The sequence below is a fragment of the Triticum urartu genome, chromosome 7A (assembly GCF_056163025.1).
Source record: "Triticum urartu cultivar PI428250 chromosome 7A, HENAU_Tu73, whole genome shotgun sequence".
Lineage (NCBI taxonomy): Eukaryota > Viridiplantae > Streptophyta > Magnoliopsida > Poales > Poaceae > Triticum > Triticum urartu.
Window position 1 is genome coordinate 250,731,836 of NC_141879.1, and position 24,497 is coordinate 250,756,332.

The 24,497-nt window shown below is 49.0% G+C and overlaps 2 protein-coding genes and 1 pseudogene across 2 annotated transcripts; 2 read left to right on the forward strand and 1 right to left on the reverse strand.

The window, feature by feature from the left end:
• Window positions 1–286: 286 nt before the first annotated feature.
• On the forward strand, window positions 287–21,253 carry LOC147959210 (bifunctional cytosolic FAD synthase/FAD diphosphatase-like; annotated as a pseudogene).
• On the forward strand, window positions 6,782–8,425 carry LOC147959211 (uncharacterized). Its single transcript, XM_087537229.1, has one exon. The coding sequence runs from the start codon at window positions 6,782–6,784 to the stop codon at window positions 8,423–8,425; it is 1,644 nt and encodes a 547-aa protein (XP_087393355.1).
• A 271-nt stretch (window positions 21,254–21,524) lies between the features above and the next one.
• Window positions 21,525–23,148, reverse strand: LOC125530313 (putative cyclin-dependent kinase F-2). The gene has a single exon (XM_087534726.1). It carries the CDS (start codon window positions 22,962–22,964, stop codon window positions 21,801–21,803), a length of 1,164 nt encoding a protein of 387 aa, XP_087390852.1. The 5' UTR covers window positions 22,965–23,148; the 3' UTR covers window positions 21,525–21,800.
• Window positions 23,149–24,497: the final 1,349 nt, after the last annotated feature.

The window sequence follows — 24,497 nt, forward strand, 5'->3', positions numbered from 1 at the left end:
CCTCCGCGTTCAGCTGCGCCGTGACCGGGTTGCGAGCAATGGCGTGCGCATGCGTCGTCTCGGAGAGGAACAGTTGCTCGGCGACGAAATGGGGGTTCATTGTGGCCACGGCTTCCTCGCTCGCGCGCTCGCCCTCCACCAACCAGTGAGCCAGTGTTGCTCGAGGGGAAGGGTTGTATCGTGCTCCTCCTGTGCCTGCCGGAACGCTGACATATGTGTCGGTACCGGCTGCTCCTCCGCCATAGCGGGCTCCGGTGCCGAGTCGTCGTCGGAGAGCTCCAGGGAAATGGCCGGCATGCTGGACTCTATCCGCCTGGCACGGCGGCTCTGCCAGGCGGATGTAAGGACGACCATCACGAGCTTCTGCCCCATCGACAGGCTCTCCCACAACACGTTGCCGCTCGCGGTCATGGCTGATGTGATGCACGGAAGGAGGGTGTGGAGCGGACTTGTAGTGGTGGTGGTTTGAGCCGGGAGTGGCCGCCTTTAAATAGTGAGTGTCTGTGAGGCCAAGTGTCCAGGTATGTTAATGCGCGGGGGGCGGAGTTGGTTTCTTGGCCAGTGTGCATGTTTAATGCCAGCAGACAGACGAACGGACATCCCGTTTGAATGAGGTAGACATCCCTCCCGTCCTGTCCAGTAACGCCTCTCCGGCATCGAACATGCGCGGATACCGAGGACCCGGTGCGGGGAGCGCTCTTGGCCAGCGAGTCGCTTCAGTGCCGACGCCAGTGAGAGGTCACTTCCACTCTGGGCCGGAGCCAATGCAGAGATGTCGCTCTAGAACGACATGAATGCAAGCAACCGCTTGGGGTGAGAATGTACCCGGGCGAGGGAGAGGGTTTTGGTCGGGCATGGTTGTCGGACGCGTGTATGGCAGCGGTCCAGACACCCGCAAAACACCCCCCCCCCCCCCCCGGTTTGCTTCTGGTTTGTAGGGAAAAGGATGTTTGAGCCAGCCCACGGACGGATACATGACCATGTTAGATGGCAAAATACGTCAGGATTTCACGGTCCGGATGGATGCCAGCGGTTTGAGGGTCCATGTTGGAGACGCCCTTATTACAATACAGGCTAGGCAAAACAACATTTACACACCATTTTCTTTTCTTTTTTGTGAGAAACTTTCAATCTATTTAGCTTCAATTATGGCAGTACAAAGAACAACAAAGGTAATAAAAATTACAACCATGTCTGTGGACCACCTAGTGACGACTATAAGCACTGAAGTGAGCCGAAGACATGTCGTCGTCATCGTCCCTCCCTCACCAGAGCCGGGCAAACTTTGTTGTAGTAGACAATCGGAAAGTCATCATGCTAAGACCCCATAGGACCAGTGCACCAAAGCAACAACCATCGCCAAGAAAGTTCTAAATCAGAAAGATCAAACATGTAAACACTCAAACGAAGACTGGATCCAAACAGATCCTCCGAAGACCAATACCGACTAAATCTTGCAAGATCCAACGGAAACGTACCTCCACACGCCCTCCAATAATGCTAAACGCACCATCGGGACGGGGATAGAACGTGAGATACATTATTCCTACTAAGGTACACTGCCGCTGCCACACAACCCCAACCAACATGTTGAATCTAACAAGAACAAGAACAGGATCCCTCCCGCCGGCGGGGGGCCGAGATCCTCCGCAGCTCCATGGCATAGAGGGGACGGAGACACGTACACACCGTTTTCCTACTGACAATGTTGTTAGAGTTTGTTTGAAACAACTCTCTTGGTTGATAGGGCTGGTCACAGTGATCTAAGTTACTATTCTCATAGTGGATAGCGTCATATATGTAATAACATATAGACATTCGTTTATTATTTTGTAAGTCATTTTTATTATATTACTCTATTTATCTCTCTCATCATTAATTATTTGGCACATCATCTTTTTGCAATTTTTTTTGCGGGGAATCTTTTTGCCTATATGACATAGAGGTTGCCTAGGAAGAATAGAAGTCGAGATTGTCAAGTAGAAAATGGATTCTACCGTGCTTAAATCACAAACAAACATAGCTGTAATTCCAATTATCTAAAAAAATCCACTCATCATTGCTTGACAAAATTTATCTTGATACGGCAATACGGATACTTGTGTTCATAGGGTATTCACTATTCACTGATACATGGGACGTGGGTAGAATGAACTTTGCTTGATCCTTTGTTTAGCAATTCAGGACCGTTGGTTCAGTTGTTAACCCAACCAACTTTTGCTTCCCACTGAATCTTTGGGCATATATTCAGCTAAAGAAGAACCACTAAAATTACCAAGGCCCTTCATTTCACCGCACGCCTATCCTGGAAAGGAAGATCCTTTGGTTTAATTGGTCCATTTAATTGTTTTACATGGCAAAAGATAATTAGTCCATTTAAGAGGATTTAGTTTCTTAATCTTTCACAGGTAGTTGATGTAATGGATTGAAGCAAACCACATACATTGCTAGCTACTATGCAGTTTATTTTGATAGCAGCTAAAGCTGCATTGTTGGGTTCTCTGTCCTTTAATATGCATCAGACCTTTAGTGCATTATTGAACTACTATGGATACCTCTTCCTTTGCATAGGTAATCTTTTATGAATGTAGACATGCTCAGGTTTCATACAACTATCGTAGTGATCAGCAATGCGAAAGGGTGTTGTGCCTCAGAAAGTTCATACAAGGAACATTGCTTGGATAACTTTTTAGAGGTAATTTGCTTGGATAACTTTGAGTATACCATTTGTTTCTACTCTCTCTCCGAAGATTTCTTGTTAGCCTGTTTCTTCTGCTTTATGTGGCTAGCCCGACTTTCTACCAGGAATCTTCAAGGAAAGCGGGAAGGTTATGAAGAAACCCATCAATCTATAGATCCCCGTGAAAAATATTGTCCTATCAAATGATGCATACATTTTTCTTTGTATAACAATTAGAGCTGCTAAGATATTATTATTGGTCTGAAAATGAATAGGATATATTCTTATCCTTATTGCTTGAAAACTACTTGCTAGATCCTTCTGCTCGACAGGTCAAGTTACTTTTGATACTAACATCTAATTAATTGTTGCCTTCTGTTATATTCGATGGCTTTGTTAAGTCCAACCCTACTTAAGCTACATTTATACCATATTAATATTATGCCTTAACCGTTAGTGCTTCAATGGTATCGTAAATTATTTAGGACTTCAAGCTTTTTTTCCAGATAATCCATATATGTGGCTGCATGCATCACCCAGATGCAGAGGCCGAGGGTGTATCCTCTTTTTCAAAAAAAAAGTGCCGAGTAAATGACCATCTGCTCCCCTTGGTATTTCAAGACATCGGGGCCAGCTGCGCCCCTCAAGCCTCAAAGACAAAGAGCCACCTTCTTTGGGACGGCTGGTCCGAGCGGCCGGCTGCTAGAAGGCGGCGGAGCCTAGAGGGCGGCCATGAGGTGGGCCGACTCTTAGCAGGCGGCCTCCAGGGAGGCCGGTTCCTGGCAGTCGGCCCCTAGCTCCCTCAAAGTTAGTACCTCATTACGACGATGAGACGGGGCGTGGCTACATTGCAGCCTGCCACTCTTAAATCCAGGACAGAACGTGGCCACAATGCTGCGTACTTGGGAGGTCGTCCCTCGCCCGACGCGGCACTGTTGCCATGCAGCCCGTGACATCACCCATGGCAGAAGAGGCCATGCTCCCACTACGGGCTGTCGGTACGGCCTGCAGGCGGCAGGCCCTACCTGTCCCTGAGAAGCCAGAACGCGGCGGGCCCTGACCAGTCGGCGCGGGAGAGGCCGGCTCCTAGCAGGCGGCCCTCCCCCTCTCTCAAAGTCTGTGCGTCATTAATCATTAGAGATGGGGAATGGCTACAGTGAACGCCCGTCAGGCGGCGGAACTGTAGCCATGCTCTCCCCGACAAAGCACACATTATCAGTGGCACTGCCACAGTACTAAGCAGCCGGCAGGACCCGCAAACGGTGGGCGCGGCCTGTCGGCCAAGTACAAGACAGCCGACGGGACCCACCACGCAGCAGGCCCCAGCAGCCGGCGAAGAAGGCGGCCACCAGAGACGCTGACGGCTGGGTCCTACACCCAGCTGAATTACCATTGTACCCCTGGGGGTAGGCCTATATAAACCCCCAGGGCACCCATGCAAAGAGTTCGGGATCATAGACAACACAAACACACATAGAGAGAGAGAGGAATAGAGCTAGCTTTGCCCTTCTTCCTCCTCTAGCCAAACAGCTCTAGGAGCAACCTTGTAGCCACTCTATTGACATAGTGATCATGAGGAGCCCCCCCGCAGAACATGACTAGGGGTGTTATCTTCTAGGAGAGCCCTGAACCTGGGTAAGATGCTTCGGCGTACATGTCTACGCCTTATCCCGTTTCTAAGCACCGACGACGTATTACTTTTCCTCACCATGATAAGCCATCCTTTGACATATGTCGCACGACACCCCCGACAAAAAATGTAATAATTTACGAAACCATAGCGTAAAAATTTAGGCAACACTCTACCTAAAACATTAAATAGGAAGTGATAAACCGTTCAAATTATTCTAAACTATTTGTACTGTTTAGAATTTTTCAGTTATTTATGTTCTTTCGGCAAGATGGGCGGACGCGGCAACGCACATATTCATGTTCTAGTACTTAAATATAAGACAGAAACATACTGTGTTTCTTAGAGATTTCTGTTTTCTCCTTCCTTGTTTCCGTGTCTCGGAGTTCTCCTTTGTATTAGTTCTCTGTTCTTAGCAGGCATGATACATAAATCTTGTAATCTTGGTCTGAAGCTGACAGAACATAGAAGGCACTGAAAAAGTGTGATACATGCATTTGCCGAAGTTAAAAAGGGCCTCTAACAATTTCAAGTCAACGCTTGGATAGTCGCATATAACTTATGGCAAGATAACACTAATTTATTGTGCAGCGTGCATTACAGATATGCACAAGGATATTTTGAAAAATACTCCTATAACAGTACTAGTATTTTAGTTATCTCTACCTTAATAATAAAACATGTAGGATTTCTGTCCATTCGTCACGCCAATTTGCAAAAAAGTCCCTGCATTATCATGAAATCAACCCGCAGCTCAGATTTAAATCATACCGAACCGTTATTTTACAGTTTTTCAAAAAAAACCTGACGTTTTAGGTATTCCATCCGCGGATCGTATTTAAGTCAAACAAATGCTTTTCTAAACCATCCATATCTTTTAAACCATAACTCCGATTTAAACATGTTATATATGAAATTTGATTAGAAAAACATGTAGAATATGAATATAAGATTATTTTAACCTGTTAAGTATTTATAAATACTATTTTGGAAGATATTTAATTCAAATAAATGGTTTTCTAAATTATACGTATCTTTTAAACCTTAACTCCGATTTTAATATGTTATATATGAAATTTGATTAGAAAAATGTGTGAAATTTGTATATGATGTTAATTTTACCTGTTAAATATTTTTTAAATATTGTTTTGGAAGCAAACTTATAACTATAGCGCATGATCCATTTTTTTCATACAGGCGGCGATCCGGATTGCAAATAAACACCCACTATAATCATATAGGGAAAAGAAAACATCGAGAACTACACATGCTTACCTCTGAATACGCCGCAGGGGAAAACAACAGATTTCTCATCGCGAGTATGAGAGGAAGCGAGAGAGAGGGAGAGGGAGGAGAGAGGGAGAGAGAGACGTCATAGGATTAACCACATTCTAACACATTTTGGTTTGTGTGAACACTAAGCCACCGCCGGCGAGGGTGAGAAGAAGGATAAGCGGCAACACAAATATGATGCGTCGCTAAAATAAAGGAGATGGAGCTATTGTGGTCTTGAGTGATGGTTGTTCGGTTAAGAGTGTGTGTTGTGTTTTTTCTCCCGTTGCAACGCACAGACTCTTTTGCTAGTACAATATCAAATACTGCAAAAACTTTTGGCGTTTCGGTGGGTAGCACTCCGGATCTCATTCTCAGAGATTTCAATTTTACAGGTTCGACGAAATCGCCTTCAGCTTCAACTGTAACAATATCTCTATGCTCTCCTCGGCTCATCATTCTAAGTACATTCTCACTTTTGAATTTCCTTTTGACAAGATAACATTGTGATTTACCACATAGGTACTTCTGCATTTGCTTCGGGCTGGCTACTACCTTTACAAAATTAGTTCAGGCCATGTAGACAAAACGGATCGCACCCTTCGTAACTACCCGTGCGGACCATCTACTTTGAGGACCCTACCGCATTTCCTAAAATTGATTCCTTCACTTACGACACAACTACTGCGTCACTCGCAAAGATTTTACTTCCCTGGTTGATTCTTGTTCTTGAGTAGGGATGCCAGTTTCATGACTTCTCCTTCATGCCCCGCAGCTTTGGTTTGCCATTGGAGTGTCAGCACCACTGACATGCCGGGCCCGTAGATCACCCACGCTGGGCCGGAAGGAGGCCGGCCCCAGCGCGTGCCCAAGGCCACCCCACGTGTCTACGGGCCAGACTGGGTCAGGTGAAGCCCGACGCGTCCACTACTTAACCAAGGCAACCAAGGGATCAAGGCATCCGGTGGATCACGGCTTGGCGGCGACGGCTAGAACCCTAGTTCCCCATTTCTTCCTCTCCATTCGTGTAATCCAATTGTATTTGAGATTTCGACAACCGTGTGAGACAATAGATCGATCCTTGCCAATCTCATCCTAACACTTGGTATCAGAGACCACACACCACCCCTCCTTCGTGCGATCTGGCGCAATTCATCGAAACTCGTCGTCTTCGCCAAGCTCGGGGGCAAATTGAGGCCATGGATCCAACCATGAAAGAGTACATGGACAGGATCACAAGCTCCATGGAGGAGTTTCGGGTGGAACTCCGCGGCAACACGGCGGCAATCCACACAAACACTGCCAAGCTGGACGATCTGGCGGCCTGGCGGCCCGATCAGGAGCGCCGCGTCGACCAGCTTGCTGATGCAGTAGCAGATCTGCAGCATGGGCGCATGCCTGCGGTCGCAGCGTCTGGTGTGGCGGCCAAGGAGACCAACGCCCCCGCTCCAAGCCTGGACGCGGCCAACGCGGCGGTCTGGCGGCCACACGGGTCAAAGGACCACAGCGACGCATTTCTTCACCGGGAAAAGGTGCTGGCGACCCCGCCGGCACCACTCCTGGGCACTGGTCAGTATACTTCCCAGTCGCTCGCTCCGCCCCTATTCCCCTTCGCTCATGCGAGCCAACTCCTTGCCGGATTGGGTCAAGCACACCCATCCGTGACATTTCCCCAATTCGCGGGCGACAACCCGAAATTATGGAAAACACTGTGCGAGCAATACTTTTCCATGTTCGGTATCCATCCGTCGTTTTGGGTACCAATGGCCGCGCTTAACTTTTCTGAGGCAGCTTCGGTGTGGTTGCAATCTCTCCAAAATCGACTCTCAGATTTTGATTGGGAGGCATTCGCAGCTTTGCTCTGCACCCGTTTCGGTCGGGATAAACACCAACTTCTGATTCGTCAATTTTACACCATTAGGCAAACCTCTTCTGTAGCTGATTACATTGAGCATTTTGAGTTAATTGTGAATCATTTGGCATCTTATTCGGAGGCTATACATCCTTACTTTTATCTCACTCGTTTTGTCGAGGGATTACGGGCGGATATACGTGCGGTCGTGCTGATCCAGCGACCGCCCGATCTGGACACGGCGTGCTCCCTGGCGATGCTGCAGGAGGAAGTCGTCGAATTTGCGCAGCAAGCGCAGCAGCCGCGGGCCACGCCGCGCGGCACCGACGCCATGTTTCGACCAAGCACGCCACTGCCACTGCCTCCTCCACCGCGATTGACTCCTGCAGCGGCACCTACGCCAGCGGTGGATCGTCGTGGCTTGGATGGCGCCCGTGCCGACTCATCCAAGGTCAAGGCCCTGCGCGACTATCGTCGCGCGCGCGGTCTTTGCCTCAAGTGCGGGGAAAGGTGGGGGCACGATCACGTGTGCCCCACGTCCGTGCAACTTCATGTCGTCGAGGAATTGCTGGAGTTATTCAGCCTCGACGAGCCACTGGACAAGCAGTTACAGTCAGGGCCAGCAGATGACACGGTTATGGCTATTTCACGATCAGCGCTTTCAGGGGGAGTTTCTGCAAAAGCGTTCCAATTGCAAGCATGGATCCAGGGCAAGGAGGTTCTGATGTTAGTGGACTCAGGCAGTTCAACAACATTCGTCAACAACAAGCTGGCAGCATTTCTGGAAGGGGTTGAGCCATTACCCAAAACATACAGAGTCCGTGTAGCTGACGGAGGTGAGCTCAAATGTTCGTCAGTGATTCCCCAGTGCTCATGGTGTTCACAGGGGCACGAATTCCGGACAGATATGAAAGTGTTGTCACTGGGAATCTACGATGCTATACTTGGAATGAATTGGCTCGAAGAGCATAGCCCCATGACAGTGGATTAGAAGGCTAAACATATCGCAATTCCTTCAGATCAAGGTCCAATCTCATTAAAGGGCCACGACGCCGAATCGACGGAGTGTTTGCTCATTAACAATCTGCAGCTGCAAGGTCTGTGCAACAACAATGCTGTGGCTTACATGGTACAACTGCATGCCGTCCTATCAACTGGAGAAACGAACGATGCAACACCGGAGTGCATCAACGAAATACTTGCAGAATTCGAAGATGTTTTCGGAGAGCCATCTGAACTACCACCCCGGCGTGCCTGTGACCACAAGATTCCGCTGATCCCAGGGGCGCAGCCTTTTAATATTCGACCCTACAGGCACAAACCAGAACACAAAGACAAAATAGAAAGGCAGGTCGAGGAACTCCTCCGCACAGGCATTATTTAGCGCAGCTCAAGCCCTTTCTCTTCTCCAGTGATACTAGTAAAGAAGAAAGACGGCACGTGGAGGTTATGTGTGGATTACCGTCGCTTTAATGCTCTCACATGCATGACTAAGTTCCCGATCCCTATCATCGAAGAGTTGTTGGATGAGTTGCACAGCGCTCAGTGGTTCTCGAAGCTAGATCTTCGGGCTGGGTACCACCAAATCAGATTGGCAGAAGGAGAAGAGTACAAGACGGCGTTTCAAACTCATTCAGGCCATTTCGAATTCCTGGTAGTCTCTTTTGGCCTCGCAGGCGGTCCTGCCACTTTCAATGGAGCCATTCACTTCACATTGAAGCCCCTCCTCGGACACTGCGTGCTCCTGTTCTTCGATGACATACTAGTTTTCAGCAGAACCTTGCAAGATCACCTGGACCACTTGCGCCAAACCTTGGAGTTGCTGCGGCGGGATCATTGGAAAGTGAAGCTGAGTAAATGCTCGTTTGGTCAGCAGCAATTGACATATCTGGGACATGTCATCAGCGTGAAAGGAGTCGCCACTGACCCGGGGAAAATTCAATCAGTGGCAAACTGGGCAGCGCCCAATAACCTCAAGGAGGTTCACAGCTTCCTGGGGCTTGCCGGGTACTACAGAAGGTTCGTGCGCAACTTTGGCGTCATCGCCAAACCCCTAACCAACCTCCTCAAAAAGGGGGTGCCCTTTGTTTGGACACAAACAACAGAAGAAGCCTTTCAGTTGCTGAAAACACAGTTGATATCAGCTCCAGTTCTCGCGTTACCGGACTTCAATAAGCCATTCTCGATTGAAACGGACGCGAGCGAATACGGCATTGGGGCTGTTCTGCAACAAGAGGGCCATCCGATAGCATTCATGAGCAAAGCATTAGCTCCCCGCTACCAAGAATTGCCAACTTGTGAAAAAGAGTATCTCGCAGTGATAGTGGCAGTGGATCAATGGCGCCCCTACCTGCAGCACGGAGAATTTACAATTTATACAGATCAGAAAAGTCTCATTCACCTCGAAGAGCAACGCCTCTCGACCCCGTGGCAAAAGAAAGCATTCACCAAATTATTGGGGCTGCAATATGTTGGGGAACGTTGCAGAAAACAAAATTTTCCTACGGTTTCACCAAGATCCATCTAGGAGTTCATCTAGAAACGAGTGATTAGATGCATCTACGTACCTTGTAGATCGCGAGCGGAAGCGTTCAAAGAACGGGGATGATGTAGTCGAACACGACGTGATTCAAATCACCGATGATCTTAGCACCGAACGGACGGTGCCTCCGCGTTCAACACACGTACAGAACGGATGACGTCTCCTCCTTTCTTGATCCAGCAAGGGGGGAAGAGAGGTTGATGAAGATCCAGCAACACGACGGCGTGGTGGTGGATGCAGGGCGTCACAGTAGCAGGGCTTCGCCTATACTGCGAGAGAGAGAGACGTAACGGGGAGAGAGGAAGCACCAAAGGCTGAGGTATGAAATCCCTCCTCTCCTCAACTATATATAGGAGGACCAAGGGGGGTTGGTGCGCCAGCCCAGGAGATCTAATCTCCTTGGTGCGGCGGCCAGGGGAGGTTTCCCTCCCCCCCAAGGCACTCAGGGGTGCCTTCCACCACTTGGACTCCTCCCCATGGAAACCCTAGGCGCATGGGCCAAGTAGGGCTGGTTCCCTTGGCCCATGTAGGCCAAGGCGCACCCCCTACAGCCCATGTGCCCCCCCCGGGACAGGTGGCCCCACCCGATGGGCCCCCGGGACCCCTCCGGTGGTCCCGGTACAATACCGATAACCCCGAAACTTGTCCCGATGGCCGAAACAACACTTCCTATATATAATTCTTTACCTCCGGACCATTCCGGAACTCCTCGTGACGTCCGGGATCTCATCCGGGACTCCGAACAACATTCGGATTACTGCATATACATATCTTCATAACCCTAGCGTCACCGAACCTTAAGTGTGTAGACCCTACGGGTTCGGGAGACAAGCAGACATGACCGAGACGACTCTCCGGTCAATAACCAACAGCGGGATCTGGATACCCATGATGGCTCCCACATGCTCCACGATGATCTCATCGGATGAACCACGATGTCGAGGATTAATCAACCCCGTATACAATTCCCTTTGTCAATCGGTATGTTACTTGCCCGAGACTCGATCGTCGGTATCCCAATACCTTGTTCAATCTCGTTACCGGCAAGTCACTTTACTCGTACCGTAATGCATGATCCCGTGACCAACCACTTGGTCACCTTGAGCTCATAATGATGATGCATTACCGAGTGGGCCCAGTGATACCTCTCCGTTATATGGAGTGACAAATCCCAGTCTCGATCCGTGTCAACCCAACAGACACTTTCGGAGATACCTGTAATGCACCTTTATAGTCACCCAGTTACGTTGTGACGTTTGATACACCCAAAGCACTCCTACGGTATCCGGGAGTTACACGATCTCATGGTCAAAGGAAAAGATACTTGACATTGGAAAAGCTCTAGCAAACGAACTACACGATCTTTGTGCCATGCTTAGGATTGGGTCTTGTCCATCACATCATTCTCCTAATGATGTGATCCCGTTATCAATGACATCCAATGTCCATAGCCAGGAAACCATGACTATCTGTTGATCAACGAGCTAGTCAACTAGAGGCTTACTAGGGACATATTATGGTCTATGTATTCACACGTGTATTACGATTTCCGGATAATACAGTTATAGCATGAATAGACAATTATCATGAACAAAGAAATATAATAATAATGCTTTTATTATTGCCTCTAGGGCATATTTCCAACAGTCTCCCACTTGCACTAGAGTCAATAATCTAGTTACATTGTGATGAATCGAACACCCATGGAATTCTGGTGTTGATCATGTTTTGCCCTAGGGAGAGGTTTAGTCAACGGATCTGCTATATTCAGGTCCGTATGTACTTTACAAATCTCTATGTCTCCATCTTGAACATTTTCACGAATGGAGTTGAAGCGACGCTTGATGTGCCTTGTCTTCTTGTGAAACCTGGGCTCCTTGGCAAGTGCAATAGCTCCAGTGTTGTCACAAAAGAGTTTGATTGGCCCCGACGCATTGGGTATGACTCCTAGGTCGGTGATGAACTCCTTCACCCATATAGCTTCATGTGCTGCCTCCGAGGCTGCCATGTACTCCGCTTCACATGTAGATCCCGCCACGACGCTCTGTTTGCAGCTGCACCAGCTCACTGCTCCACCATTCAACATATACACGTATCCGGTTTGTGACTTAGAGTCATCCAGATCTGTGTCGAAGCTAGCGTCGACGTAACCCTTTACGACGAGCTCTTCGTCACCTCCATAAACGAGAAACATGTCCTTTGTCCTTTTCAGGTACTTCAGGATATTCTTGACCGCTGTCCAGTGTTCCTTGCCAGGATTACTTTGGTACCTTCCTACCAAACTTACGGCAAGGTTTACATCAGGTCTGGTACACAGCATGGCATACATAATAGAACCTATGGCTGAGGCATAGGGGATGATACTCATCTCTTCTATCTCTTCTGCCGTGGTCGGGCATTGAGCTGAACTCAATATCACACCTTGCAAAACAGGCAAGAACCCTTTCTTGGACTGATCCATTTTGAACTTCTTCAAAATCTTATCAAGGTATGTGCTTTGTGAAAGACCTATGAGGCGTCTTGATCTATCCCTATAGATCCTGATGCCTAATATATAAGCAGCTTCTCCAAGGTCCTTCATTGAAAAACTCTTATTCAAGTAGGCCTTGATGCTGTCCAAGAGTTCTATATCATTTCCCATCAAAAGTATGTCATCTACATATAATATGAGAAATGCTACAGAGCTCCCACTCACTTTCTTGTAAACGCAGGCTTCTCCATAAGTCTGCGTAAACCCAAACGCTTTGATCATCTCATCAAAGCGAATGTTCCAACTCCGAGATGCTTGCACCAGCCCATAAATCGAGCGTTGGAGCTTGCACACCTTGTCAGCATTCTTAGGATCGACAAAACCTTCCGGCTGCATCATATACAACTCTTCCTTAAGGAAACCATTAAGGAATGCCGTTTTGACGTCCATTTGCCATATCTCATAATCGTAGAATGCGGCAATTGCTAACATGATTCGGGCGGACTTTAGCTTCACTACCGGTGAGAAAGTCTCATCGTAGTCAATTCCTTGAACTTGTCGATAACCCTTAGCGACAAGCGAGCTTTATAGATGGTCACATTACCATCCGCGTCTGTCTTCTTCTTGAAGATCCATTTATTTTCTATGGCTCGCCGTTCAACGGGCAAGTCAGTCAAAGTCCATACTTCGTTTTCATACATGGATCCTATCTCGGATTTCATGGCTTCTAGCCATTTGTCGGAATCCGGGCCTGCCATCGCTTCTTCATAGTTCGTAGGTTCACTGTTGTCTAACAACATGATCTCCAAGACAGGGTTGCCGTACCACTCTGGTGCGGAACGTGTCCTTGTGGACCTTCGAATTTCAGTAGGAGCTTGATCAGAAGTATCTTGATCATCATCAATAACTTCCTCTCTAGTCGGTGCAGGCACCTCAGGAACATTTTCTTGAGTTGCGCCATTTACCGGTTCAAGAGGCAATACTTCATCAAGTTCTACTTTCCTCCCACTTACTTCTTTCGAGAGAAACTCTTTCTCTAGAAAGGATCCATTCCTGGCAACAAAGATCTTGCCTTCGGATCTGAGGTAGAAGGTATACCCATAAGTTTCTTTAGGGTATCCTATGAAGACGCATTTTTCCGACTTGGGTTCGAGCTTTTCAGGTTGAAGTTTCTTGACATAAGCATCGCATCCCCAAACTTTTAGAAACGACAGCTTAGGTTTCTTCCCAAACCATAATTCATACGGTGTCGTCTCAACGGATTTCGACGGAGCCCTATTTAAAGTGAATGCGGCAGTCTCTAAAGCATAGCCCCAAAAAGATAGCGGTAAATCGGCAAGAGACATCATAGATCGCACCATATCTAATAGAGTGCGATTACGACGTTCGGACACACCGTTACGCTGAGGTGTTCCAGGCGGCGTGAGTTGTGAAACTATTCCACATTTTCTTAAGTGTGTGCCAAATTCGTGACTCAAGTATTCTCCTCCACGATCTGATCGTAGAAACTTGATTTTCCTGTCACGTTGATTCTCAACCTCACTCTGAAATTCTTTGAACTTTTCAAAGGTTTCAGATTTGTGTTTCATTAAGTAGACATACCCATATCTACTCAAGTCATCAGTGAGGGTGAGAACATAACGATAGCCACCGCGAGCCTCAACACTCATTGGACCGCACACATCAGTATGTATGATTTCCAATAAGTTGGTTGCTCGCTCCATTGTTCCTGAGAACGGAGTCTTGGTCATTTTTCCCATGAGGCATGGTTCGCACGTGTCAAATGATTCATAATCAAGAGACTCTAAAAGTCCATCTGCATGGAGCTTCTTCATGCGTTTGACACCTATGTGACCAAGGCGGCAGTGCCACAAGTATGTGGGACTATCATTATCAACCTTACATCTTTTGGTACTCACACTATGAACATGTGTAGTAATACGCTCGAGATTCATTAAGAATAAACCATTGACTATCGGAGCATGACCATAAAACATATCTCTCATATAAATAGAACAACCATTATTCTCGGATTTAAATGAGTAGCCATCTCATATTAAACGAGATCCTGATACAATGTTCATGCTCAGACATGGCACTAAATAACAATTATTGAGGTTTATAACTAATCCTGTAGGTAAATGTAGAGGTAGCGTGCCGACGGCGATCACATCGACCTTGGAACCATTCCCGACGCGCATCGTCACCTCGTCCCTTTCCAGTTTCCGTTTATTCCGCAGCTCCTGTGGTGAGTTACAAATATGAGCAACGGCACCGGTATCAAATACCCAGGAGTTACTACGAGTACTGGTAAGGTACACATCAATCACATGTATATCAAATATACCTTTGGTGTTGCCGGCCTTCTTGTCCGCTAAGTATTTGGGGCAGTTCCGCTTCCAGTGACCCTTCCCTTTGCAATAAAAGCACTCTGTCTCAGGCTTGGGTCCATTCTTTGACCTCTTCCCGACAGCTTGCTTGCCGGGCGCAGCAACTTCCTTGCCGTCCTTCTTGAAGTTCTTTTTACCCTTGCCCTTCTTGAACTTAGTGGTTTTATTCAACATCAACACTTGATGTTCCTTCTTGACTTCTACCTCTGCTGATTTCAGCATAGCAAATACTTCAGGAATGGTCTTTACCATCCCCTGCATATTGAAGTTCATCACAAAGCTCTTGTAGCTTGGTGGAAGCGACTGGAGGATTCTGTCAATGACCGCGTCATCTGGGAGATTAACTCCCAGCTGAGTCAAGCGGTTATGTAACCCAGACATAGTGAGTATGTGCTCACTGACAGAACTATTTTCCTCCATCTTATAGATGAAGAACTTATCGGAGACTTCATATCTCTCGATCCGGGCATGAGCTTGAAAACCATTTTTAGCTCTTCAAACATCTCATATGCTCCATGTCTCTCAAAACGCTTTTGGAGCCCCGGTTCTAAGCTGTAAAGCATGCCGCACTGAACGAGGGAGTAGTCATTAGTACGTGTCTGCCAAGCGTTCATAGCGTCTTGGTTCTGTGGGACGGGTGGATCACCTAGCGGTGCTTGTAGGACATAATCTTTTTTGGCAGCTATGAGGATGATCCTCAGGTTCCAGACCCAGTCCGTATAGTTGCTGCCATCGTCTTTCAGCTTGGTTTTCTCTAGGAACGCGTTGAAATTGAATACAATGTTGGCCATTTGATCTACAGGACATATTGTAAAGATTTTAGACTAAGTTCATGATAATTAAGTTCATCTAATCAAATTATTAATGAACTCCCACTCAGATTAGACATCCCTCTAGTCATCTAAGTGTTACACGATCCAAGTCGACTAAGCCGTGTCCGATTAACACGTGAGACGGACTAGTCATCGTCGGTGAACATCTCCATGTTGATCGTATCTTCCATACGACTCGTGTTCGACCTTTCGGTCTCTGTGTTCCGAGGCCATGTCTTCACATGCTAGGCTCGTCAAGTTAACCCTAAGTGTTTTTGCATGTGTAAATCTTGCTTACACCCGTTGTATGTGAACGAAAGGATCTATCACACCCGATTAACACGTGATGCTTCGAAGCGACGAACTGTAGCAACGGTGCACAGTTAGGGGAGAACACTTCTTGAAATTGTTGTAAGAGATCATCTTATTCACTACCCTCGTTCTAAGTAAACAAGATGCAAAACATGATAAACATCACATGCAATCAAATAATAATAGTGACATGATATGGCCAATATCACATAGCTCCTTTGATCTCCATCTTGGGGCTCCATGATCATCCTTGTCACCGTCATACTCATCGACATGTAAGTTGTGATTCCTTGTATAATAGCATGAACATCTCATACATCACATATTGATCATTCATCATTCATCACAACTTTGGCCATATCATATCACAAAGCACTTGCTGCAAAAACAAGTTAGACGTCCTCTAATTGTTGTTGCAGGTTTTACGTGGCTGAAGTAGGGTTCTAACAAGAACGTCTTCTTACCTACGTTAAAGCCACAACGTGATTTGTCAACTTCTATTTACCCTTCATAAGGACCCTGTTCATCGAATCCGCTCCAACTAAAGTAGGAGAGACAGACACCCGCCAGCCACCTTATGCAACTTGTGCATGTTTGTCGGTGGAACCTGTCTCACATAAGAGTAGGTGTAAGGTCGGTCCGGGCCGCTTCATCCCACAATTCCGTTGAAGCAAGATAAGACTAGTAGCGGCAAGAAAATTGACAACATCAACGCCCACAACCAATTGTGTTCTACTCGTGCAAGAGAACTACGCATAGACCTAGCTCATGATGCCACTGTTGGGGAACGTTGCAGAAAACAAAATTTTCCTACGGTTTCACCAAGATCCATCTAGGAGTTCATCTAGCAACGAGTGATTAGATGCATCTACGTACCTTGTAGATCGCGAGCGGAAGCGTTCAAAGAACGGGGATGATGTAGTCGAACACGACGTGATTCAAATCACCGATGATCTTAGCACCGAACGGACGGTGCCTCCGCATTCAACACACGTACAGAACGGATGACGTCTCCTCCTTTCTTGATCCAGCAAGGGGGGAAGAGAGGTTGATGAAGATCCAGCAACACGACGGCGTGGTGGTGGATGCAGGGCGTCACAGTAGCAGGGCTTCGCCTATACTGCGAGAGAGAGAGACGTAACGGGGAGAGAGGAAGCACCAAAGGCTGAGGTATGAAATCCCTCCTCTCCTCAACTATATATAGGAGGACCAAGGGGGGTTGGTGCGCCAGCCCAGGAGATCTAATCTCCTTGGTGCGGCGGCCAGGGGAGGTTTCCCTCCCCCCCAAGGCACTCAGGGGTGCCTTCCACCACTTGGACTCCTCCCCATGGAAACCCTAGGCGCATGGGCCAAGTAGGGCTGGTTCCCTTGGCCCATGTAGGCCAAGGCGCACCCCCTACAGCCCATGTGGCCCCCCCGGGACAGGTGGCCCCACCCGGTGGGCCCCCGGGACCCCTCCGGTGGTCCCGGTACAATACCGATAACCCCGAAACTTGTCCCGATGGCCGAAACAGCACTTCCTATATATAATTCTTTACCTCCGGACCATTCCGGAACTCCTCGTGACGTCCGGGATCTCATCCGGGACTCCGAACAACATTCGTATTACTGCATATACATATCTTCATAACCCTAGCGTCACCGAACCTTAAGTGTGTAGACCCTACGGGTTCGGGAGACAAGCAGACATGACCGAGACGACTCTCCGGTCAATAACCAACAGCGGGATCTGGATACCCATGATGGCTCCCACATGCTCCACGATGATCTCATCGGATGAACCACGATGTCGAGGATTAATCAACCCCGTATACAATTCCCTTTGTCAATCGGTATGTTACTTGCCCGAGACTCGATCGTCGGTATCCCAATACCTTGTTCAATCTCGTTACCGGCAAGTCACTTTACTCGTACCGTAATGCATGATCCCGTGACCAACCACTTGGTCACCTTGAGCTCATAATGATGATGCATTACCGAGTGGGCCCAGTGATACCTCTCCGTTATATGGAGTGACAAATCCCAGTCTCGGTCCGTGTCAACCCAACAGACACTTTCGGAGATACCTGTAATGCACCTTTATAGTCACCCAGTTACGTTGTGACGTTTGATACACCCAAAGCACTCCTACGGTATCCGGGAGTTACACGATCTCATGGTCAAAGGAAAAGATACTTGACATTGGAAAAGCTCTAGCAAACGAACTACACGATCTTTGTGCCATGCTTAGGATTGGGTCTTGTCCATCACATCATTCTCCTAATGATGTGATCCCGTTATCAATGACATCCAATGTCCATAGCCAGGAAACCATGACTATCTGTTGATCAACGAGCTAGTCAACTAGAGGCTTACTAGGGACATATTATGGTCTATGTATTCACACGTGTATTATGATTTCCGGATAATACAGTTATAGCATGAATAAAGACAATTATCATGAACAAAGAAATATAATAATAATGCTTTTATTATTGCCTCTAGGGCATATTTCCAACACAATATACCATCAGATACAAGAAGGGAAAGGAGAATACAGCAGCGGATGCTCTATCTCGCTCCAAACCTGACGAGACACTGAACCCAATAACCTCCTGCCAGCCAGCGTGGTTGGGAGACATTCTGTCCAGCTACAACTCGAACCCCCAAGCGCAACTGCTGCTGGAACAGCTAGCGATTCACCAGACCCAAAAGGACGATTCACCCTCACTCAAGGGCTGCTTAGGTTCAGAGGACGGATTTGGCTGGGTGGTACCACAAGTCTCCAACAGAAGATCATTGCAGCATTTCACGACAACCCTATGGGGGGGCACTCAGGCATCCCAGCTACATATCGTCGCATACAGCGACTCTTTGCCTGGCCCAAAATGAAGACTCATGTGCACAACTACATACGCTGTTGCTCCATATGTCGGCAGGCCAAACCGGATCGAGCTGCCAGTCCAGGGCTTCTAAACCCACTACCAATACCAACTGCACCATGGGATATGATCACTATGGATTTCGTCGATGGCCTACCGCAATCCGGAAAATTCAACTGCTTGCTGGTTATTGTGGACAAGAGGACAAAGTTTGCCCATTTTCTACCCCTAGCACATCCCTATACTGCATCTAAGGTGGCTCTCCTTTACATGAATCAAATATACAAGCTGCATGGTCTGCCCGGAGCCATTGTCTCTGATCGCGACCCGTTCTTCACCAGCCACTTCTGGCAGGAGCTGTTCAAATACGCTGGAACAGAGCTGCGGATGAGCACGGCCAACCACCCACAAACAGACGATCAAACGGAGTGAGTCAACCAGTGCTTGGAAACCTATCTGCGTTGCTTCACGCACACGTGTCCGCGACGCTGGAGCTTCTGGATCCCACTTGCACAGTTTTGGTACAATTCCACCCATCATTCAGCGATCGGGATGACTCCTTTCAAGGCCCTGTTCGGGTACGAACCAAGACACTGGGGCATCTCAGCAGCGTCATCGTGCTCGGTTCTGGCTCTGCAATCATGGCTGGAGGAGCGTCAGGTAGTGCAGCAACTCCTCCAACAACATCTCAATCGCGCACGCCAATGCATGAAAACTCAGGCAGACAAGAAGCGTTCATGGCGCCAGTTTGAAGTGGGTGACAAGGTATTTCTCAAACTTCAGCCATACATTCAAACATCAGTTGCTCCGCGCGCCAACCACAAGCTCTCGTTCAAGTTCTTCGGACCCTTTCCAATCATCGCCAAGATCAACGAGGTCGGGTACAAACTTCAGCTACCTCCAGATGCCACCGTGCATCCGGTGTTCCATGTCTCGATGCTCCGGCGTGCATTGCTCCCAGGTGCGGCGGCTAGCCTAGAACTACCTATTGACCAAGACATGCTAGCGATACCAGTGCAGATCCTACAATCGCGATGGCGCAAGGGAACGAGCGGCATGGTCGAACAAGTCAAGGTTTGATGGTCTCCACGCGACCAGGTGGACTCCACTTGGGAAGACAAAAGCTGCTCTTCAAGCACGCTTCCCACACGCGGAGGCTTGGGGGCAAGCCTCGACACAAGGAGGGGGGATGTCAGCACCACTGACATGTCGGGCCCGCAGATCACCCACGCTGGGCCGGAAGGAGGCCGGCCCCAGCGCGTGCCCAAGGCCAACCCACACGTCTACGGGCCAGACTGGGCCAGGTGAAGCCCGACGCGTCCACTACTTAACCAAGGCAACCAAGGGATCAAGGCATCCGGTGGATCACGGCTCGGCGGCGACGGCTAGAACCCTAGTTCCCCATTTCTTCCTCTCCGTTCGTGTAATCCAATTGTATTTGAGATTTCGACAACCGCGTGAGACAATAGATCGATCCTTGCCACTCTCATCCTAACATGGAGACTATCAGGACAGATTTCAAGTCTCGCTTGGAAGCTCTGTTGAAACAAAAACCTGGAAAAGCAATTTTACCTGGCACTAGAAAAGGCAATCCAAATGCGGTACATTTCTTTTTAGGGATCTAATATGATTGTGGACTATTCAGTACCCATGCATATCTTCATACTCCTAGTTCAGCTGGCTAGCCTCTTTTCGAGGGTGAATCCTATATCCTGGATTTGGTCCTGCAGGTACTTCCAATTCTGAAGAGCATACTATTCTCTGACATGGATGTTTGGTTTTTCCTCTTAACCTGCAAGGTTAAATAGTGCAGCCTTTATGATCAAGGATTCAAGGGTATGTTCTTCTCGGTGTTCAGACCTTTACGGGTAGATGTTAGGTGACCCTATGGATCAGGGTACGATTTATTACATCATCCTCTGAGAAAGTTAACTACTAATAAGCCTCTAAATTCCCTTTGCTTGTATGTCATTACCATGGTATTCTGAACTTTCACCTCATTCTGTAAAACCAACTTGGCACCTTCGCAGTTTGAAGTCATCTACCCTTTCATGTATAAAGTTTCCAATCTCATGCATTTCTCTGTACTTGCTCTGATTTCAGGTACACTTGTATTGGGAGCATACATGACACTGTCCTGAATGCACTCTTGAGTCGTCTGTAGTAAACGCAATTAAACAGGCATACATGCTGTCAGATGGAACACTTGAAAGGGCTGGTAGATCAATCACAAAAAAGAAAATAATTAGGTTGCAAGAAAAGGCATGGACAAAACTGATCCTCGACAAATGAGTCGTCTGTAGTAAACGCAATTTCGAATACCCACTGAAATTCATGTGTTCCAGACAGAACATAAGCCTTGCGTGCTTGCCTTGTAGTATCATCTTCTGGATGTATCCTTTTTGTGTGAAATATATGCATCTATATGCCCAGTTTGTACCCCTCTAATCTGACAGAAGTTACACACATGTGAATTGGTAAGACTTATATAGCTTGAATATTTGAATGTAGCACTGCTTGAATATTGGTCAGTTGGTGGATTAGAGACGAAGATCAAAAACATATTTCCTGTCAGCACTCAGGCTTATGTTTACCTACACAATCAGATTGGTAAATTTTCGCAAGAAACTGACTGAATGTGTATAACATAAATCAGACATGAGAGAACCAGTTTAATCTGACACAGGTTTCTCAATGGTCGTAACATTTTTTGCCTACACAATCTGCATTTCAAGAACTTCCAATTTCACATTCAGCAGGTTGTCACCAATTTCATTCAACACATTGCATTGAACACTACATATTACAGGATAAAACAAACACTGCAACGCAGCAAGCCTGCAAGTGTGCAGATGCTTCGAGCTTGAGCAGAGACAATTTACTCCGCTCTGGGTGCACTAAATTGTCATCCAAGCATCTACATATTTTGCATCCGAAAAGTCCCAAGCATCGAGGCAGAAGAAGAAGATCTCTGCGCCTTCATGTGGCCGGTGGAACGATCAGCGGCGCCTTCTTCCTGATCAACGTCTTCTTGGCCGTGACTCTCTTTCTAGGAGGCATCAACGGAGCGAACTCCACCACCTCCTCCTTTATGGACAGCGCCATCGTGTCGATCTTGGCAGCAGCAGCAGCAGCAGTCGGAGCAGAAGGGCGGGCGTTTGCAGCAGCGGTGGCGAACCACGGGAGCTTCAGCGCGGCGGTCGCCGTCAGCCGTTTGTCGGGGTTGCATGTAAGAAGGCCGTTGAGGACCTGGAATCCCTCCGCGGACAGCACCTCCTCCGGGAACAGATCTCGCAGCGTGCTCTGCTGCCCCGGCACCAGCGGCGGCGGGGCGGCGTGCGGCAGCGACGTGAACCCCGGCCACGTCGTGTCGTCTGGCACGCCCACCACTTCGAAGATCCTTTGGAAGAGAGAGATGAATTCAGCGGCTCGGAAAATCCTCTCGCCAGTGAGCATCTCTGCCATGACGCACCCGAGAGACCACGTGTCGACGAGCGCGTCGTAGTCCTCTTTTCCCAGCAGCATCTCGGGCGCCCGGTACTCCCCCATGCCAGCCTCCTCCTCGTACGGCGGCGCCTCCGACATGGACATGGCGACGCCGAGGTCGCAGATCTTGACGAACCCTCTTCCGGCTTCTTCCCCTCCGACGAGGATGTTAGCAGGATTGATGTCGCGGTGGACGACGTGGCACCGGTGCATCTTCTTGGCGGCCGTGAGGAGTTGCCACATGAAGGTGCACACCGTGGCCTCCGGGAGCCCGCCGCTCCTCTCGCTCAGGAGAAGTTTGAGGCTCTTGCCCTCGACGTAGTCCATGACGAGGCAGAGCTCGTCGGTTACGTAGTCGAGCGTGACGCCGCGGAAGCCGACGATGTGCGGGTGGCCGCCGCACGCCTCGAGGAAGCGGGCCTCCCGCAGCACCTCGCGGGGGTCGGCGGGGTCGTGGAGGGACTTGATGGCGACGACTTGGCCGGTCGCGCGGCACCGCGCCTTGACGACGGCGCCGAACTTGCCTCTGCCGAGGCACGACTCCTGGTCGTAGTCATAGGTGGTCCCGATGACGCGCCTCCTCTTCCGGCACATCGCGCCCGGCTGGCTGGCGTGGCCGTCGAGGGACGCGGCGGGTCGCTTGCAGGTGAACGCCATCGGATGGATCGATCGGCGCGCTGAACAGAGATGACGGAGACAGGGGAGAGCGCGTCTGATCTAGGAGGAGTGGGGGTGGCGGCGACGAGATGGACGAGCGGCAAATACATCGTACATATATATACACCGAGACGACTTGGATCGACGGCGGCTCGGTTCCCGTCTTCCAAACGGATTCCGGGAGGAGTTACGGTGGCTGTGCCAACGAGTTTTGTTTCGTTTGCTTGACGCTTGCGTTCACAAGTCAAACTACTCTGTTCCAATCCGATTCCGACCAACACTGCTTGCAGGCGGTGCAATTATCGCACATACTAAGAGCAACTCTAGCCGACCCGCATCCGGCGCAGACCCGCATCCCGTGCAAACCCGTATAATTCCGGTGATTATACGGGCTCGGTTCATTTTTCTGACCAGACCAGAGACCGTATCGGTGTCTGGCCCACTCGGGGATAAGGCGGAGCGCCGCCGCCGCGCCAGATCTGACGCCGCGCGCAAGCGGGGGGCGCGTCGATGGCTCAACCACGATGCTTGTCGCCGCCGGCATTCAACCGGCGCGAGCTCGACGAGTTCGAGCTCGAGCGCGCCCGTCGCCGCCGCGCCTCCTCCGGCAACTGGTCCGCGAGGAGCTCTTCCGGCTACGGGTCCGCGGGGTGCTCATCCACGGGCGCATCGAGCTCGCGACTCGTTCCGGTGAAGAGGGAGCTGGAGGAGGCCGTGCCCGATGCGCCGCCGCGCCGAGGCGTCATCGGACCCGAGGACTACCTCCCACCGGGGCAGGAGGAGCTCCTCGAGCGGTCGGCGAGGGGTCAGGAGGAGATGGAAGAGTGCATCCGGCGCGAGCTCGACTACGAGCGGTTCTTCCTCGAGACGGGCCTCACGGCATCACAGGCGCACGCATCGAAGGAGGCCGACCTGCGCGTGATGAAGGCGGAGCAGGCGAAGCTCTACATCGACCTCGACTCCGACTCCTACTCCGACTCCTCTGACTCCGACTGATCGCCGCCGGTGGGCAGCTACCGCAGGAGCTCCGGTGAGCTCAATTTTGTTGTAGTGGTGCGGTAGCGTAGGCCCTGTCTAGCATATCTAACCTGTATGTATGTATGTGACGTGCATGAACTTATTATGCGAAGAAGAACCATCTATGCGAGCGAGCTCCAGCGAGCTGCTGCTTAAATTTCTCGCGCGAAACAACTTTTTTAAAAATTTAAGAGTTTGTTTGCGGTTTCTAGTCTGCCGCCGCAAAATTCGGCCTGCATAACCGTTCCCGTGCGACCTGCAAACACATTTTACAGGTCGACAAAATGCAGGGTATGCTAGAATTGCTCTAAGTACTTTCTCTATAAACTAGACGTAATATCATCAGGAGTTATACAACTTGCATCATATGTTCAGTTTTTGATGCTAAAACTTTAAAAATATGGTTTTGTGGTCATCTAACTACACATAAGGATGCAAATGAGGTCATAGTACGCGTATACGAGTGTATCCACAGTATGGACCGACCTGTCATGAGTGGTAGAGCTGGGCATGACG